General features: G+C 42.1%; 1 protein-coding gene across 2 annotated transcripts in view; it reads left to right on the forward strand.

Moving 5' to 3' along the window:
- wasf1 (WASP family member 1) overlaps positions 1-20,215 on the forward strand; it is a 42,249-nt gene that overhangs the window by 7,152 nt on the left and 14,882 nt on the right. For both annotated transcript variants that reach the window (XM_020589100.1, XM_020589094.1), the window contains exons 2-4: positions 10,740-10,894; positions 12,330-12,464; positions 18,832-18,985. In XM_020589100.1, coding sequence (XP_020444756.1) covers positions 10,762-10,894; positions 12,330-12,464; positions 18,832-18,985 — 422 coding nt within the window. In that variant the 5' untranslated portion in view covers positions 10,740-10,761. The remainder of the gene's footprint in view (positions 1-10,739; positions 10,895-12,329; positions 12,465-18,831; positions 18,986-20,215) is intronic.

Here is a 20,215-nt window from a genome sequence, read left to right on the forward strand (position 1 = left end):
CCGCCTGGACTGCTGCAGTATCTTCTTGTTTCTATGTCTCGCTATCCATTACTCTTTACTAGCTTCCTGTGTGTTTATACTCTCTGTCTCTGTATTTAGTTCTCCCTCTCTCGCTCCCTCCCCTCTGCTTCTTTCCTTTTCTCATTTTTTGTATACCATATTCCTCTCCTTCCTACATCCTACTTTACATAAGCTGGAACTGCGTAGTCAGCGCCAACTGCTTGCAGTGAGTATAATGATGAGTGTCAGTTTTGCGGTCAACATTGTGTCTTAGTGGGACATCAGCAGTGTCTGAGGCTTGACAAGATTTTTGTATGCGGATCTACAGTGAGTTCAAACAAAGGTAACATTACTGAGGAAGAGAGGAAGCAGAAGGAGTGGGCCAGTTGTACACCAGGCCGCATGTTGCCTAGAGCTTCAAATGAAAGTTTCCAAATGCAGCATGGTTCAAGTATAAAAAGAGAAAATCATACCTCTTGATTTTATCCCAGTTGTCTGATAGCGACACTGTAGGACACTTAATAGATTTGTTTACACATTTCTATTGAATTACCCCCAGTGTTCACATCCTAGAAGAGTAACCAGCCTTTCTGCAGGAAACAGGATGGCACATGCTTTCAGCCTTTAAATGGGGTCAGAAATTCCTCAAGGAATTTGAAAAACCTTTAGTGAAGAGTGGGGGAAATACATGTGTGTTCTGAACTCAGTCAAGTAAAGACACAAATTGTTTAGTATCTATATCTAAGAGAATCTGGAGCTACTTCAATAGCTGTGAGGTGACGGGCTCTGCCGTGTGGGAAACGGGAAGCAGTGGACTTATGATCAAACTGAGTTGGGTTTATCTAAATGTAACTTTTGAGAGATGCATCAGTTACTGTGACTGACAAGGCCACAATGACTCAAACACGCACATACACACACAACAGAAAAGTCAAAGTACGAGTGACCAGGACAGATAACGTGGAATCATGTGGGAGAAGTGATAGCAGCTGTGTCTGTGTGTCCTGTCTCTCTCTTATGCTGTGACTTGTGCATTTGTACAGACAGACGCACACACACACACACACACACACACACACACTAGCCTCACTTAATACTGAAAAGAATGCTGGGGGTTTGAAATATGCCCACTGATAAGAGGAAGAAAGAGAGCCAACCAAGGCGACAGAATAGGCGAGCCAGAAGCTTTGTACCTGCAGGAAGAATTGAATTTGCTTCTCTTTCAAGATGTGTCGATTGGAGACAAGTAGAGAGCCTCACAATGCCTGGTGACGGCCAAAAAGCAAGAGGGACCGAGAGGTGCTTTTGTCTCCATCCTCTCTGTTCCACTGCCATCCATATCGCCTTCACCAGAGACAAGAAGACACCGCATTGGGCTTGATCTAGTGATCAGCTCTATATGGACAAGTAGAATGTGTGTGGGTCAGCTGTATGGATTGACTGCTGTATTGCGTCTCTTGTCTTGATTGTTATCCTCTGGACTCCCATACACTGTCCTCGCTCTTCGTCTAAATATAGTGAATTGAATCATGCAGACACTTTAAGTAACAGTCTGCCACAATCTAAAAATCATTGCTCGCTCCTTGGGACCAACTGCCTGGCAGGCACAGAGAATCAGTGTCTTTATCATTGTTCAATATAATGGCACTGTAAGTGAATTGCTAATGCCTTAATTGAGTCAGTCTTCTATAGTGCTGTTAATACATGCCTGTTTGACCACATTTAGTCTTCTTTAGTCCCTTCCACTCCGTAGCGATTCATAATTTCTTCCCACTTCAGGTCTCTTTCCATTTGCATGCAGAGAATGTTCACCCACCATTTTCCCTTGGCGTGTGTTTTTAAGCATAGCTGTCAGACTCTGTGGGTGCAACAGGTGGAGGGCGGTGTTGGCTGTTGAGATGACAACAGACATACAGTAGGTCACATGATGCCTGCAGCTAACCTTTTCTCCCCTAATGAACATGCTGTTCCTGTAGATGGATAAAGGCCCAGAGGACAGTGACCGACTGCTGCCTGCTTGCCAGCCACTGTGGTACCACCTAGCTCTCTCAGCTAATGTGCCAAAGTGTGTGAGAAAACTTAGTTTCAAAATGTGATATTCTGTATTTGGCACTGATGCTGTGATTTTTGTAGTTTCATCTCAGATTTATATCGGACACAAAAGCACTTTTTTTAAACTAAGTGGGCGTTCGGTCTAAGTGCGGTAACACAACTCCCGTTTGTAACTGTGGCCTGTATTTGAGAGTGAATAGCTGTGAATGCTTATGCTAACATGGTAAACAAAAAAAAGTCTTCTTCACATGGGCATCCACGTTCCAGCATCCCCCTGTACGTGATTGGGCAACACAGCGCCTTTGCTGAATGATGTCACTGTCTGGTGTGGCAAAGTTGAACCAGATCCAGCCTTTTCACCACACGCGGCTGCGTCATTTTGCTGGATCCCCCTGCAGTGTTGGTGCTGGCTGTGGTGAATGCAGTCCCCACCTAGAAATGGATGGAGAGGGCTGTGTTTTTTTCACACCTTTGAAACTCAGCCTAACAATTTTATGACAGATTTAGGTTGTTTTTTTTTTCTTTTAGATGGTTGGCCTGACACATCAGCCATATATCACAAATATTTTGGCATAGCCACGTTCTGACTTTTTTCTCCGAATTTTAAAAGTCAGCAAAAAAAAGTTTGAACCAAAACAAAATTCTTACAGTGGCCCTAATCCTCTTCAGTATGAATCAGTAAGACTTGTTCAAATCAGAACGTGGTGTAATCACAGTGGTCAGTCCTGCTGTTCTGTACCCACTGGCACCGCCTCAGGCCTCCTCACAGCAACACAGCAAGGGCACCTTCGCTTACCATCACCACCGTGCTCTGCCTGCACTTTGTTCCTTTCTCTCATGCACACACACAGACTATGACAGTGCATACCGACTCAAGAGACAGCCTATGGGAGGTTTGCACAGCTGCGCTTGGCACCGTCTCCTTGCTCCTGTTTATCCCACAGATCCTCTCTGCTTCTTCTCTGGTTTCACTTCCTCACATATCCACCACTTGCTTGTTTAATTTGTCGTTGGCGTGACCCTGCTCTAACAGCATTCTTCAGTGGAACACAGTGGCTCACATGATATAAGCCTAGATTTAGTTTTCAAGCATGTAAAATGTAGAAAGTTTGATTTCAAAATAACATTAGGGAAGCATCCATACTTTTGCATTGTGTGATGTGGAAAGGCAGGTGCCATATCTTAGGATTCATGTGTCTCGTAGTGTACTTTCTTTTGACATGTTTCAGCTGTGTTGAATCACAATACTTACTGCATTGCAATATACTGGAAAAAATTGCATTATCAGTAAGGTACTAGCTCCTAAAAGAAATCTTCTTCTATCCTGTCTGCCCTGAAACACAGAGCCCCTGGTGTGGATTTAGGCATTGATCTAAATAAGAGAAAATGATCTCTTTCTCTCTTTTCCCTGATGCCACCCACACTGCTTTTTTGACTTTTTTGTGCCTCAAGCTAGCTTACTCTTTCTTTTTGTCTCGTTCCATCATTTTCTATCTCTGTTTTCTTGAGATTTCTAACTCTACAACATGGTTTCACAGAAAGCCACCCTGGGTATTATGCAGCTGGAAAGACTGGCTCCATCTCCTGTGACAAAGCACAGGTGTGTATTCTTGAGAGACAACACCCTTCTAATACCTATTGACTACCAAATGAGGGCGTGCGATGAATGAAACGGCTCAAGTTTCATTTGGCAGGCTAGTGTTTTGCTTTTCCAACAGGCTTGTTGGCCGGCTGTCTCGGTCTTGTGAGTATGTGCTGTATATGTACTTCTTTTCGTGATGATGTTTTCCTATAATTTGGGCTGACTCGTTTGCTCAAGTGGTTAGTTTGTGTGCAAGTCCTTCATGTCCGTATGAACAGCGAGGGAGCTGGTATAATGAAATTTTCCTCATAGGCCAAACAAGTGCAGCTGCCCAGTGCGAGCATGCAGACATTTATTATTGAGCAGCAGGCTTTCATTATTCATAACAGTGGGTTTCTGTGCACTCAGCAGATAAACTTCTTTGACTCTGTTTGTTCATCAGACACTTGCCTCATTGATGTTGGCACACAGACGTCCATGAATATTTAGTCGTGCAAGTCTACAGTGGAATAAAACGTGTTGGCTAAATGAATGTCTAGGCTATCAACTCTCTATGTGCCAAACTACAATGTGGGCTGTGTCCAAATACTCACTCAGTGTAAGGTTCATCGTTGATCGTCTTCTGAATGCAAAATATAGTGGACAGAAAGCAACTGTTGAGTCACAGTGATTTCTATTCATACTCACAGAAAATATTTGATGAATTGAAAGAGTGGCTTCTTTGCAATCTGCTCCAAAGGGGCTGCAGGAAGGAAACATAACAACAACAGTTTAGTATTATATGGCTGCTAAATATGTCATGTTTTCGGACTGTTCATCTGTTTGTACGGTTCTTATGAATGTAGTATCACAGGAGCGCCTTGAGGGAATTTCTTCAAACTACAGAACTCAGGTGTGAGGGTTAAAAAATTAAGCGTGCACCTTGAAAAAGGTTTGCACCACTATAGTGGCCTTTGTGTGGGTGGGAGTTAGATCATGTGTCATAAACAGTATCATGAGAAATACAATCCAGTCGAAAGTTCAGAGTTATTGAAGCGAGGTAATACTTTATTTTGTACCCGCATCCTTCGTGGGAGCCCTTTGCCACAAGTAGTCTGTGAACTTCCCACTACAGGCAAACCTAGTTAGCATACCTGTCTAACCTGACAGCACTGGTGCTTTGAAAACAAGAGGTCTCTGTGTGTGTGTATTATAGCGCTTAACTGGTGAGGGCCTGCAAGTTGTCATCTTACCACTGTAGGGGTGTTGGCTGGTACAGTCTTTTAATTGGCAGGAGGACACTCTGGCTCATGCCACGTTATGTTTTGCCAACATGATATGTTGTGATGGGTAGGGAGAGCAAGGCAGGGTAACTGAGATGTTCTTGTCTCAAATGGAGGGCTTACTGTGTGTGTGCAGTTGACCGATGTTAGCCTACCATTTGCATATAGCCTTGAAGGTTGCTGTTTGAGAACTGCAGCATGTGTGTGCATGTCATTTGGCTCTGCACATGTACACCAGGGACCTCTCACTGCACAGAGGCACCAGCTCTCTCCTGTCAAATGTTCCTGCCAGCAGCAGCACAGCATTAAGACCAGAATTAAGTTGTCTGTAGGACCAACGGGAAAGCAAAAGAGTTTACAGATGTTCACAAGGGCAGTTGCAGCCACTGTACGAAAGCAGAGCTAGTAAGCTTTGCCAGTTTGATCTCTGCTGTGACTGCCAGTTTTGCTAAATTGATGTTATTTGCAAATGGAAAGTGAAAAGATATGATAGAATAATAATTAATTCTAGGCAGTATTGTAAACCCAACCTGACCTTACTGGTTTTCCATCTTTTATACTTTGGTTGGCATGATCATGAAAGAGCCATTGAACTGCATTTTATATAGCATTAAAAAGGTCTTAAAAAGTCAGTAGGTGGATAAAAACCGGACTATTAATCAGCACTTTGTGTTGGATCTTGTTTTATGGTGATCCAGTGAGAAATCAGCTTGATTAATTGCTCAGACCATGAATTTAACATCACCTAATGATGAGATTCATCTTTTAGAAGGCAGAGACCATTTCATTTCACTGCCAGACAGCTCACTCACTGTCTTACTGCTAGGTGTGTTTTCCTCGGCCCCTCTCTTGCTGCGATTTTTTCCAGTTTCCCAGAACCAGTGGCTGTGAGGACGAACTGCGGCTAAAAGGATTGCCTCGCTGTTGGACATCGGTTATGTTTGCTGGAGATGTAGTACCTATTCATATCTGATAGGATGTTCCTGTTTGCAATTTTTTTTATTATTGCTTTCTTGGAATAATTCATCCTGTCAATATGTTGCAAAAAAAACGGCTTCAGGAAACTCTAGTTGCCTTTGTATGGTTGTGTGTGTATCTGATTGCAGCTGATGGTGTAACAAGGGCCTGGTGTCTCTTTTAAGCCCTCCAGATAAAAAGCCCTTGACCTGCTCTACACCGAGGGGTCTGCAGCTGTATTGTGCGGCAGTGTGAGTGAGTAAATGCTCCATTAGGATTCATTAGAGCCTCTAGTTGGACATATTGTCTCGGGTGCAATGAGCCGCACCATTGGAGGCCCCCAGCTCTCCGCTGGCACATGCCATCTCTCACCCTGTGTTGTGTTCGTGCACAATGGATGAGTGATCCCTGATCTCCCTTTTATTCATTCTTAGCGCATTCATTCCTCAATTGCTATCACAGTTTTGACTCTTCACCCCGATCTCAGCCTGTTCACTCCTCCCTCCTGCTCTTCTCTTTTCCCCCCACCTTCTTTGCCTCTGCCTCTCTTGGGGTACTATAAAGTGACCAATGACATCCCACTGCAGCCGTTGCCATAGTGATAGGTGACAGCGGGAAGCACCACCCAAGATGTATGGACTGTAAAAGTAGAAGGGGTGTGCAGAGAGGGGAGAGGCTGGCTAGCCTGTTAACTTGATGGAAAAATAAAGAAGGAAAAGGAAGGGAAATAGCGGGTATGTGAAATATTTCTTTATTGAATCCCTTGATACTTCTGTGGGCTGACCTCCTTCTATTTTACTGGCATGGAACAGTCAGTGAAGGAGAAAAAGTTAAGAATGAAAAAGTATAGGACAACCATAGTTCTTGCTCAAATACCCATCAGCAGCTTTGCTTATTGAATCATAAAACTGAAAATGGAAAAGTGTCATTGTCTAGTTCTAGCTCCATCAATGCATCTTTTGGCTGAAATACTTGAGCTTAACCTGCCTGATTTAAGCTACATCATTCAGTCTGGACATTCATTCCTCAGATTCAGTTTGTATGATGTCATTTGTTGTGTTCAAAGAGTTTCACTATATAAAAACTACAACATTCTTTATGCAGGATCATCTGAAAGAACGACTGGATGACTGAACTTCTTAACTGCTTAAGTTTGAGCATAATTTCTGAGTAGGGCATTTTTAAATAATTCATAAATTCCTAATAGAGACAAGTAAAAGAAACTGTCAGGATCGCCCACCCCGAGGAGCTCAGGTTGGCAGGATTGATATGTTTTTATTGTTATGTTATGGGTCTTAGAGAGTTGGGATGGATGATGATTGTCTGTCATCCACTGCTGCTTTTTTAAAGTCATTTTCCTCCTGTTATATCCCTGTTTCACTTGGATGATTTGTTTTATAAAACGTCATGTAAAGGGTATTATTCTTTTAAACATGTAACCCTTTTGTCACCCACCTCTGCCCAAAATTATTTTGTCTCCATCTGTCATTTTGCTTCCATTTCTATCTGAAAGCTTAATTTTATTTTTTATTTTTTATTTTTTATTTCCACAAATCACTCATATAGCCCACTAGGTAGGAGGAAGGTTGTTAAAAGGGCAACACATTCCTCTATGGACAGATGAGGGAGGAGAGAAGCCTTGAAGAGGGAGAGATGAGCACAGGGTGTAGGGCTACAAAAACAGCGTGAGCTTTCCTGCCAGATACATTTGTCATCATCTGTGTGTGTGTTTTTGTTAAATAATCTAGTGTGTGTGCATGGCGGAGAAATAAACACAGTTATGAGTGACAGATTTAATGTTTGCCTCGCCATTGATCCGTCTGTGTCTCTGTACACCTGTACCCAGAGATACTGGGTGCTGAATATACATAATGTAGGAACTGATGAGGTGAATAAATGTAAACAAATGCCATACTGATTTCTAACAATAAATCCCTATTAATCCCAAAGGAGGAGACGTTTAAAAGCAGACCAGGAAGTTGAAGCTTCGAGAGAGCTGAGATGTAACTCGGCCTTAAGAAAATTATAGTAGTACTTAAATTTGTTATATTATTTGTATTGCTAAAGATTTGGACATTAAAGGTAAAGTTTGACATGTAGGGGACATAGTATGTGTCTTCACTATGTTGCAGAGTTTAATAAAGAAGCAGCTGGTGAACTTAACACAAACACTGGAAACAAGGGGAAGCAGTTAACCTGTAACAACACCCACCTACAAGCACTTCTGGAGTTAACCAGTTAACGTGACTTGAGGATGAACTGAGTAGAATTTGGTGGTCAAAGGTCAAACGTCAAGGTCAGTGACGGTCAGAGGCATACACCCTCAAAGAGGTAGTTCTAGTTCATTTCAGATTGTGGGTTGATATCCTTTTTCTTGCTTTTGTGTGTTTTTAAGATGACCGTCCTGTTCATACAGTAACTGTTACATTAAGTAGATTGTGACCAGGGGTTGTGGAAAATGTCAATGTGCATTATATCAAGAGGTGGTCCCCATCAGGAAAGGATGGAGAGACTATGGGAGGCATCTTGTTACTGTAGAAATGGACAGATATTTAGCAGTGTGTTTGGGTTTGTGTCACTGTAATGTCGCCCGCACACCTCATTCAAACCACTTTAACAATTTAGAGATGTGTGTTTTCTCAATTTTTCCTTTTATGGGCACCAATGACCCCGTTAAGATGAATCACTTCAACAAAGCGTTTCACTGGATTCCCTCTCTCTCCCCTCTAACCATCTATAGCTGAGCCACTTCCTAGAATGACCTTCCCTGCTCTACATCTTTATGGATAAGGTCAATAATCTTGTTTATTCCTCAGTGACAGCAACACTACTAAGAATACAGCAGGATATTAAAAGCACCAGACATCAATTAAAGTTTAATCAGTGCTCTAACAAGGTCTTATCAGTGTCAAGCTCAGTCAGTCGGTCCGTCCATCTGAGCACCTGATCTCCACAGCACTGCACACTCTTGTAATTAAAAACGAGCTAACAGCAGGGAGACGCTGTGTTGTTTATACAGTATATCAATTTCCACAACGTCATCATGCTTCCAAACTTTAATTCTGATACCTTTAGTCTCATATGGTTGAAATTGTTGATGGTTTCCAGATAATGAATCCAATGGCTTTTGTGATGCCCTGACATTTCCTCTGGTACTGCCATGTGGTAAACATTTGTACTTGTGAGAGAAATATCTCACTATTTGAGGGATTGCAATGAAATTTAATACAGATATTTAAGTTCAGCTCAGGTTGTATTGTAATCATTTTGGTGATCCTCTGACTTTTCACCTAGCAAATCATCAGGTCAGAAGTTTGATTTTTGCACAACTAATTGACATTTCCAGCCACCTCCGCAGCATTTGTTATCTTGGTACCATGCTAATCTAAGATAATAAACATTATACCCACTGTACACCATTATGTTAGCACTGTCATTTTGAACGTGTGTTAAGGAGTATGTAGGATACTTTCTCTAAACATATTTTGATTCCAAATCATTGCAATGTCTGTGTCGTTTGTGGTTTTTATCATCCTGGGCTAAGCATCCAAACACTGCAGTTTTAATGCCTTTAGCATGGTTGAGTGGGCAGGCAAAGTGCTGAGGTATGCCGTATGGGCATCGGGTGAAAACCTACAGCAACTCTCTGAATGGGTTACACAGGAACTTGAGAAGATAAAGAAATGGTGTGACAGTAATATAGTATTTTTGAATTTGGATAAAACTAAATTTATGGTATTTGGGAATCGCAGATTAGACAATGAATTTCAATTGAATATTGGGGGAGCTAATATAGAACGAGTACATGAAATTAAATTTCTAGGTGTCATAGTTGATGACAAATTCTCCTGGAAATTGCATATCAGATATGTTCAGAACAAAATAGCAAAAAATATATTGATATTGGCAAGGGTTAGATATATTTTGGACAGGAAAGCACTACGTATTTTGTATTCCTTATTGATTTTACCATACTTAGAGTATGGCGTTGAAAACTGGGGAAATACATACAAAAGCTCACTTCAACCATTGTATATATTACAAAAAAGAGCGATACGAATTGTGCATAAGATGGGGTGCAGGGATCACACCATTGGAGCTTTCATACAGTCTAAATTGCAAAACTTTTTTGATTTAGTGGGATATAAGACTGCAGTGTTTATGTATGAAGCCAGGAACAATTTATTACCTGGGGGAATTCAAAAACTATTTAACGAACGGGAAGGGGGATACAATTTAAGGGGTCAGTTAAATTTAAAAATTCATGCTATACGTACAACCAAAAAAAGATTTTGTATTTCCATAAGTGGGGTATTTTTTTAGTATATTACTTGTGTGGTGTAGAAGAGAATTATTTATGTAGAGATACTGCTTGTAAACCAATGATGGTAAGATGATGTCATGGGGTAGGACTGGATAAGTCTGACTTCTTCCTACTCCATTCAAGCATGTACTAGGTATAAGCAAATTGATATTGGATCGTGTGTAAAAATGTGTGTTGTTATATCAACTGTTTTATATGCTTGAAAGAATAAATCAAATCAAAATCAAATCAAATCAAATGTAAGCCAGGCTGTGCATGATGAGAAGGATACTGCTAAGCCAGTGGAACACATAAGGCAACGTGGCTGTTAGCAGTGTCAAAACATTTCTTTTCTCCTGTTCTGTTGCATTTTATCTCAAGGATCCTCTCACACTGTATTTCTCTCCTTATGCTCCTTCAATTCAAGTGTTACTAGCAAAACAATCAGTGAAACAAGCTTCGTCCGTCTCTTCTCTTTGGTTTATTGTTGTAGTAAACAAGCAAAATCGCAAGGTCAGTTAGATGAATTGGTGCACTAATGAAGTTTTGTCTCTCTGCGCTCCTGCGTCCCTCACTCGTGTAGGTAGCGGAGTTGCAGCAGAAGGATGCCGCTGGTGAAACGCACCATCGAGCCCAGGCACCTGTGCCACACGGTGCTGCCAAGAAACATCAAGAACGAGCTGGAGTGTGTGACTAATATCTCCTTGGCCAACGTCATCCGCCAGCTCAGCAGCCTCAGTAAGTAGCACAAGGACATACACACAAAACAGCTATTTAAATAGATGGACACGGCACGTGTACTATACATACACACCCCTGTTCACTGTAAGTCGTTTAGCTGACCGTTCAGCTATTAGGGACTGACTGAGCTAATGCCCACCTGTCAGTAAGTTTTCATTCTTTCCTGCTTATTTAGGTATTAATTTCTGCACAAGTCTGCTTATTCAACTGTTAATGCATTGCAGGCACATGAAAATTAGAATATTAAACACACACTAATCCTTAGCCTCAATATCAGTTTTCATGATTGCATATTTTTACTGAGGGACAGTAAAGTTTGCAGGAAAACTGCACTGGTTTGTTTGTTACTTTGGAATTGTAGTGAACTACAGTACTTGAGTAAATGCACATAGGTACTTTCCACTACAGTGTGGATACCTGAACCGAGTTCGGTTCTGACAGAAATTTACAAATTATGTTTGCATCCGGGTCGGGTTTGGACTGTAGGTCAAACTTTAGGCTAAGACGGCTGGAGCACTCAGATGTCTGCTTTGTTTAATGATAAAGCAGGAACAGCATATCCACGATCCATGATCTACTTTCCACCCCTGATTTACAAAGCAGATTGATCAGTATGCAATATAATAATCAATTAATTTGGAGTATAATTTGTTTGGCATGTTTCTAAAAAGCTTTGTGTTGGGAAAGGTGAGAAAACACCATATGGACATGACAGCCACTCTGATTTATAGAGGCTAAAAAGCCTTATTCAGTATATGGTGCAATCTGTTGGCTGATAAAGGAAAACCTTGTCTACATTTAACCAAATAGAAGTTAGGTTGCAAACTGAAGTATGACAAAACCGTGTGTTATAGGAAATTAAAACAAAAACTTTTTTCTGCGCCAGTATCACACAGCTGTCAGTGATAAAACATCTCTAGCACTCACATCTCCATCAGAGCAGTCAGCTTGCAATGATAGGTTCCGTAGGGATTTCAATCCACCACCGACACAGCGTGTCTCAGACTCTCAATCTCAGTAATTGCACATCTTTTAAACAACGCTGCCTCACCCAGAAGAAAAACGGCATTTTTTTGTATGCTGTGCGACAAATTGCGTCTGAGGGAGGATTTCAGTTTACCCTTTCAAAACAAAAGTCCCCAGAGTCAGGCGATGTAACTAAGAGTTAAGTGAAAATGTTCTAGCAAAGAGAAATGCTGCTTTGAGTACTTTAGACAATTAACAATTTGTCTCATTATCGCTGCAGACACAGGCTGTAATGACTGTGAAAAGATATATTTAATCATTCCACACAATAGTTTTCAACACTGTGTTGTTCTTTTTTCATTTTAACAGTTTGTTGGTTTTTATAGTTGAGTACTTCATAAGCATAAAATAAATGTTTTAATGTAGTTTGTGCCTGTGTTTACTTGTGTGTGTACTGCATGTGCAGGTAAATATGCAGAAGACCTGTTCGGAGAGCTGTTCAACGAAGCCCACTCCTTTTCTTTCCGGGTCAACTCCCTGCAGGAGCGTGTGGACCGGCTCTCCATCAGTGTCACACAGCTGGACCCCAAAGAGGAGGAATGTGAGTACTATAATCTCACACACAGTTACACTCACGCATTACCTCTTTCTTTAAAATGAGTTCCCACGCTTAGACCTCCACCTCTCTCATTTCATCTGTGTGTCTGTTGCTGCACCAAATTAAATGTGCCTTTCTCCATGTGTCAGTTGTGTGAATGTGCTCACTTGCCTCAGTGTTAATGGCTGTTATTAGAGGAAAAGGCAGCTATGGAATGGTGTCATTGTTCACCTCCTGTAGTACAGACCCAGACCTCTATCAGAAACATTCTGCCCGAGTTTCACTTTGCCTGGACGCTTGTTTACCCAGTAAAGGCATTTTTGTTGTGAGGAGAAATTGGATGTATGGCCAGGCTATATCTGTACTGAGCAATAATAAAAAGGAATGCGATAAACTGTGGGACTGTTAGGTAAGCCAGGAAACTAAGCCAGGAGGAGAATTGGGATGACAGGATAGTGTAACTAGAGGAGAGTGCTGTGGGTGCAAAGTGAAAAGAGAGAATCACAGAGGTGTAATACCATGCTCGAGGGCACTGTATCGATTTCCCATGGGCCGGCAGTGTGTTTATGGCTTTGCGCAACGCTACTCTAATGGCTTCCTTGTCACTGACACAGATACAGTAAAATGCTCACTGGCTTGTACTCCCTTCTTATGGCTTTTCTGTGAATGTAAGCACATGCGTTCCTACCTTTTTTTTTAAAAAAACAGAACAATGAATTATTTTATCTTGTACACAATCCTGGGTTTATGTTTCAGTCAAGGAATCGATCCTGTCAAGCCCAGATTACTCATAGATAGATCTGTATCTTCCTACTTGTCCACTTACCCTGTAATAAAACTCCATCTCCTGTGCGTTGGGCCTCTCAATTGGTTTGCACCTTTTATTTCCCCACATTGCTGCTCATCTTCCTCCTGGTCTTTCTCTTACCGTGTCCTGCCTGATGTTTCATGATGTGTCCTTTCCTCAGATCCATCATCTGGAGGGTCCAGTCGCCAGCTGATTTCTGATAAGGGGCGTGTCATTTTACTAAATGTTTCCTCGGTTCCTTTCTCCTCACTTTTTTTTTTCTTTGCCTCTTATGTGGGTGGGACTAAAATGCAAGGAAAAGCCACAAGTGAGGGCAATGTGGATGCAATTAGTGGACTCACCTGAGGTCTGTGGTTAACACAAGGCCAATCCATTTTCACATTTTGTTCTACAACATAAGATAATGTTAGCAGATGCCACAGTCATGATTTTTGTGCTTTGACAGGTCTTAAAAAAGGTGTTATGACAAGGGGACCAAGTCTAGGCAGACTCAGATAGAAGCAGTCAAAAAGCTTTATCATGAACGAGTGTATTAAGACCAACTAGTGGTTATGGTTAAGGTTAGGATAAGTCTACAGGAAATGAATGTAAGTCAATGTAAAGTCCCCACAAGGGATGAAAACACAGTATGTGTGTGTGCATGCGTGTGGTCCTGGGTTTTATCTCCCCTTATAAATAAGCCTGACTTTCCTGTTTTAGCCTTAAGTATTGGCTTGAGAGACATCGGATAAGGATCATCTCAGTTGCAGTTTAAGTGCGGTGGTGGTGGGGGGGAGTGGGAAGGAAGGAGAGTAAAAAGATGGAAGGATAGAGACATGGCTGCATAATACAGGGCACTGCAGCAAAAGCAGTGGAGTGGAAAAGGATTGTACTGCAGAGTTTTCTGGGACAGGTTGAAATGGCCTCCTCTGCAGATTACACAGATTTCCTACTCAGTTCAACTCCCCTGCAATCACTTATAACCAAATGAAGTTGTCTTGTAAATGGAGAAACCCACACTGTATAACACTTACCTTTCTTGGAGATTATTCATTAAAGATTTGTCAAATCAAGCGACTATATTAGCAAAGAAGTGTAGTAGTGGGTGCTGCCTGCAGACTACACATCAGATAAATATGACAGAAAGATGGACGGTTGTGGGAGGGTTTTATAAACCAAAGGGTTTGTTTCCTGTAAATGTCACCCTTCGTCCCCACCCACACCTTTTCTTTACCCACATACACACCAACGCACACAATTTGCTTTTGACACAAGCATAATACTTATCTTGAAAATGTGTGTGTGGCTCTGTGGTTGGCATAAGGAGAGAAGCAGAAGGGAACTGAGTGCAGGAAGAGATGGGACCATAAATTAGAACTGGGGGAAGATTGGGTAGGATGGAGGGGGGGGGGAGAAGGAAGGAGGATAAAAATGAAATCCAGTAAAAACTGGGAGCAGATTGATGCAGAAATGGTTTCTGATTCACAGCTAAATTATGGTTTATAGCTAATATTAACTTTATCATAGTTGTGTCAAATGAACATTGCAGCAATTTTCACAGCATCATTTTTATATAATTGTTGATATTAAAATATAAATGGCTGTAGCATCAGTTTAAACCAATGTTTATATTTTTAAACAATTTGTTGCAATTGCAGTTCAGTGGACCAAACAAAACTGTTTTAATTCTCTCAGACATATCCAGCTTATAGTCTGAACCACATGTCCAAACCCGACGTGTATACAGTTTCTGAACCCGGCCCGAACCCTTGGGTGCGGGGACAAGGTAGGGAATCCACACTGTACATCATAGACACAACCCATATGACACATTTTAGTAAAGTACTGGTGATTCTTGTATGTATATATACACATACATTAAGGTTTTCGGTGCAAGTATGTTATGCCTTTAGCTGAACTATGAAAAGTGCTTTTAACACCCAGAAAGTGTTTTTACACTTAAGAACTAAATTTGAACTCCCCCTTCACATTTCAAACCAACTGTGAGGTAATGCATTATGACTTCAGAGTTAGGTGTAAACATGAGTCACACTGTATAATGCGCCTTCTAACTGTCAGGTAGCTTCTGTGCAGCTTAGCTCGGTTTGGCCACTGATTTGGACACAGATACAACATAGTAGTGGTCAAACAGAGTAGAAAGATGCACTGAAGCGAGTAATGCTTTTTCAGCGGAAGATGGTGGACAGCGTGAAAGATGATTTAGCTGAAGTTTGGAGAGAGGTGCATTGAGAGAGCGATGAACGCCGTGTCATCGGCAGTGCAGTGGTTGAGATCAAAAGTGCTTCAGTGTTCAGTGTGATACATACACAGTCACCCTGCCCACACCTTTCCCTTAAGCCTCTAAAGAGTATCCACCCTCACTTTGTCCTTTAGGCCTTCACTCCTCTTCTCCTGACCATTCCCCCCACACCCCCTTTGTCTTTGTTGTCCTCCCCAGCTCTCTCATTTCTATGACTGATCTCTACTCCCTCTCCATTTTGTGTGGACGCTATTTGTGTGATGTCAGGCTCTTCCCCCTATCACTCTAGTCAGTCAAACTAATGGCTTGTATCTCCTATGTAATGGCACCGCTGTATCAGTGCACTGGCTGCAGGCCATTATGGAAAGCCACAACGCCAGTCCCTCTGGGCTCAGTTTCTTACAGTCTCTCGCTGCCTCCCTCTGTTTCTAGTAGTTCTCCAGGCTGTCTGCCTACATTTTATCTGCTAACTTCTTAGCGCAGATGAATTCGCAACACAACTGTTAAAACTAATACAATATTCCAATATTAATTACAGAGAGTTGGCTTGTACTGTTCCCCATGTATTTTTAGTTTTTCTTATTTTTGGAACACTCTCAACCACAGCACAAGGATGGAGCAAAATCTGAGTTGGAAAGAACAATTCAGGGTGTGCAGGATGGGAAATATCCAGTAGGGCCACATTTGCATTGAAGTACAAGAGGAGAGAGCGACATACCTGGATGCTAAAAGACAGCGTGGCCTATGCCTTTTCTTATCTTCAGTGGCTGTGTGTAGGACTGCATCTTTATGACGGAGCGGGTGAAGAGAGGGAAAGCAGTATTTTCTAGAATCTTCAAGGGATTCTCAAGGAGATGGGAGTATGTATGGGTGTGTGTGTGTGTGTGTGTGACAGTAACTTCCTCACCTCTCTTTGGTTGAGGATGTTGTAGGGAGATGATATCACTCTAAGAAAGATATGAGAGAAAAAGATAAACTATCCACCACTTGCTCACTGATAAGGAGCTTCCCAGGCTGGGATCAGAGGCTGCTGCTGCTGCACCTGGTCCTGCTACATCCGACACACACGCTTACACACCGGCAGCCTTTCACTAACTCGCACAGAAGTACATGCACTCACATTTTCTCATTAGCTAACTGTCTTCACTAAATGAGTGTAATTGGTAGTTGAGTTGAATAAGTGACATTTCGTAATTAGGATGTAGATCATCATGTTGGTATATCCATCTGTGTGTGTGTGTGCACCTTCTGTGTTTCTGCCTGCATTGATTAGTGTAGGGTGCTTCTCTCGGTACTCAGTGCTGCATAGCAGAGGCCTGTAGCTGCCTCACTCTACTTCAAATACAACTTGACACACACTTCTCCACTGCCCCTCTCTTATTTGTGGCTTTTGTACGTACTGTCACACCATCTGACAGCACGGTGCACTAAATGCACTGAGGCAGCAGGGCACAGTGCTCTGGCTCGGTGGACAGCACTTAGACACACCAGACTGACGCTCACCAGTTGGCCAATGGCTACTTCTATGCCGAGCAGGGTGTCTGTAGCAGTCCATTCTGTAAATCTGTTGTGTAGATTTGTAAGTACTGAGTGGGTGAGCACCTTCCTGTAGCTTATTTTGACCTTCCTGTGGCATAAAAACTGATATGCCCCAAAGGAAACACAAGCATCACTTTAAACTTCAGGAGACAGATCTCTAATCTTCTCAACATGGGGAAAAAATCTGCTTCGATTTCTTAGATCTGCCCATTGCTGCTATTTAAAAAAAACCACCAGGCCAGTGGTAAGAAAACATACAAATACTGTGAGCACATTGGGGACCTTCAGTTTCCTCTTGTGGTTATTTCTGTTGAACCTAGAGCAATATGCTGGATGTGTTTATATGTGTGTTTTCTGTCTAAATAGCTGCTAGAGTTTCCCTGGTGTTGTCTGTGAAGCCTGATCCACCCTCTGGCTCTGCTCAGGTTACTGCACTTCTCTCAAGGGACACCTCGCTTATGTCTTTTCTGTTTTTCCCATAGAAGTCAAACTGTGTGTTTTTATGTTTGTCTCTCTTGTGCTCTTCTGCACCACTTTCCCCTCTTTATTTGCATGTTTCCACATTAGCTTTAGCATCTTTTCATCTATTGCTCCCTCCACTCTTTCATTCCTTTGTCTGTATTTTTTGTTTCAGCTCCTGCTCTTTGTTTTACTGTTAGTTCCTCTCCTCTCTGTGGGTTTCTCTTACCCTACCTTTCTTGTGTTCGTGCAGTTTTATTATCTCCCTCTTGAATTCTCTGGCCTCCTTTCTCATCCCAAAGTGTTAGTTACCAGCCTCTGCGCCCTCATAGTGTTAATAATGATACATCAGTGCCTCAGGTGACTGGCCCTGCACTACACTGACAGTCTATTGAAGCCATTATCCAGCTGTACTGCTGCAAATGTAGAGGATCAGATTGGGGTAGCTGGCCCTTACTGGGCCTTTATATGCTAAATTAGCTTCATTTATTTTGTTTTATTAAGGCAGAGGTGCAGTTACAGTCTCTGAAATGCACTTATTCTCCCAGTTTGTCTTAAAAACAGATCTTCTTACTGTATGTTCCAGGTAACCGGTTAGTATTGGATTGTGTGGTGTCAGATTGTGTGTGTTGTAGGAGGGCGAATAACAGAACTGTAACGATAGGCTACGTTTTCCGTATGCCACACAGCGTTTTCAGGCTTCCCCAGAGCAGCCATAAACTGTATCCATTTGTCACTCCCTCATTCATAATTCAGATCTGGTTGCAACGCCCTTGGCTACTCTCCTAGACTCGCGATTTCAACTCGTCCCGACCAGAATGTAGCTTAGCATTAGCAGGGTGGCTTTTCCTCCTCCTCAGAAATTTTTCCAACTTTGTTTTTCAGAAAAGTGCAGCTGTGCGGTATCGATTTCCCCCTTTACTTCTTTTTGCCCTCTGAAAACACTAACTGTTTCTGTATGACAGACAGCCTTATCCTTGCCTGGCCTAGATTAGCTTTGCATGTGTGGATTAGCTCTGGGGGAAATTTACCGAGATTGAATGGATTTTGATGACAGATAGAAATGGAGCCAGATGTTAGTGTGTTCATCCGAGACATGCGAGTCTGTTGGTTGATGTGTGTGTGTGTGTCAGCCAAGGAAACACTGTGAAAAGGGCAGATAGAGCAACAAGTCTTTTACTGATACCCAGTTTTCTTACTTTGTATCTGTCATGCACCTTGCACACATACTGTACATGCATCACATATTCCACAGAGAAACTAACAGTAGCTTTTGATCCTACCTTCCTTCTACCCCTCCTTCTCCATCTTTCCATCCCTCTCAGTGTCGCTTCAGGACATTACCATGAGGAAGGCTTTCAGGAGCTCCACTATTCAGGACCAGCAGCTGTTCAACCGCAAGTCGCTGCCCGTCCCGCTGCAGGAAACCTATGAGACCTGCGAGCAGCCGCCGCCACTCAACATCCTCACACCCTACAGGTCTGTTTCGCTAACTTTACAATACAGAAAATCTATGACAGTTAAAATCATATTCAGGGGTCTTCTGGGTATCATGGTGCTCAAAAAAGTATCAGCTAAATATTTTTCTATTTTGTGTCCTAAAAATGCACAATAATATGCTTTTAACACTGCTGGAGGTGTGATGGTGATGGAGCGCTATTGTAGACATTTTAAAGGAGAACCTGTCGTCCCTGACATCTGCAAGTTTCCAATGAATAGCAGCCCTTGTCCTGAGCCCAGCTTGACATCAACCTTTGCATGTATTTGTCAGCTTCTACTCTCAGTCTGGAGAATGAGAAAAATGTATTATTTTGTATTTTATTGATGGGCACAAAGAGAGACTGATTGCTCCCCACTGTGTTAATACTAAAGCAACTAAATGGCCATGAATTTGGGCATCTAATTGGCCCAGTTTATTGTATTACACTTCTGCCTGCCACTCTCATGGCAATTACTAATCGCAAAGGTGATGCTCACAATGATGCACCATGCAGAGAAAATAGAAACGACTCCCCAAACTTGGAGAAGTGTAACCCTAAACAGTTAGAAAGTTTGACCTGATGAAGAGTTTAGCATATATGGGTAATATGCTTGATATTTTATGTTGTTTGCATGTATTCAAAGTCTTTTAACTTTATCTCGGAGAGCATCTAGATGACATCCAGACATCTCTCTTGGTCCTTGAGTTTGAGCTGGGTGAGCAATAGAGGGAGTCATCTGAAGCGAAATAATCAATATAAAGCTCTTCTGGCCAGCACCCCCCTCCCTTTGACTTGTCTGCCTTCTCACCTTGCCGTTTTCTCACTTTTTTTCCTCCTCTCACTCGAAAATTTATCTTCCTCCAGCATCTTGCACGACCCTTCTCTGTCTATTATTGCCACCCTGACCCAACCAATTGGAGAAGGTTACAACACAATCTTTTATTGTGTGTGTGTGCGTGTGTGTGTGTGTGTAAAAATACATAGCATGTACGGAGACAGGTGCAGGCTGTGGCCTTTAAATCTGTAGTGTGCATGTTTTGAACCTATGGATCTTAACATGGCTTAGACTAAGTGAGAGGGAGGTGTGGGTGATTTTCTAAATGACTTTATTTCCCAGTCTTATCCTAAATACCCTGTTTTGTGCTACATGAAGGCTACACATCAGTTTTTAGCCAGACAAGGAAGTAAACACTGCTGCTAGTCGGATTAGACACAAATGTATATTGCA

This window comes from Monopterus albus, unplaced genomic scaffold, assembly GCF_001952655.1.
Source record: "Monopterus albus unplaced genomic scaffold, M_albus_1.0 scaffold9.1, whole genome shotgun sequence".
Lineage (NCBI taxonomy): Eukaryota > Metazoa > Chordata > Actinopteri > Synbranchiformes > Synbranchidae > Monopterus > Monopterus albus.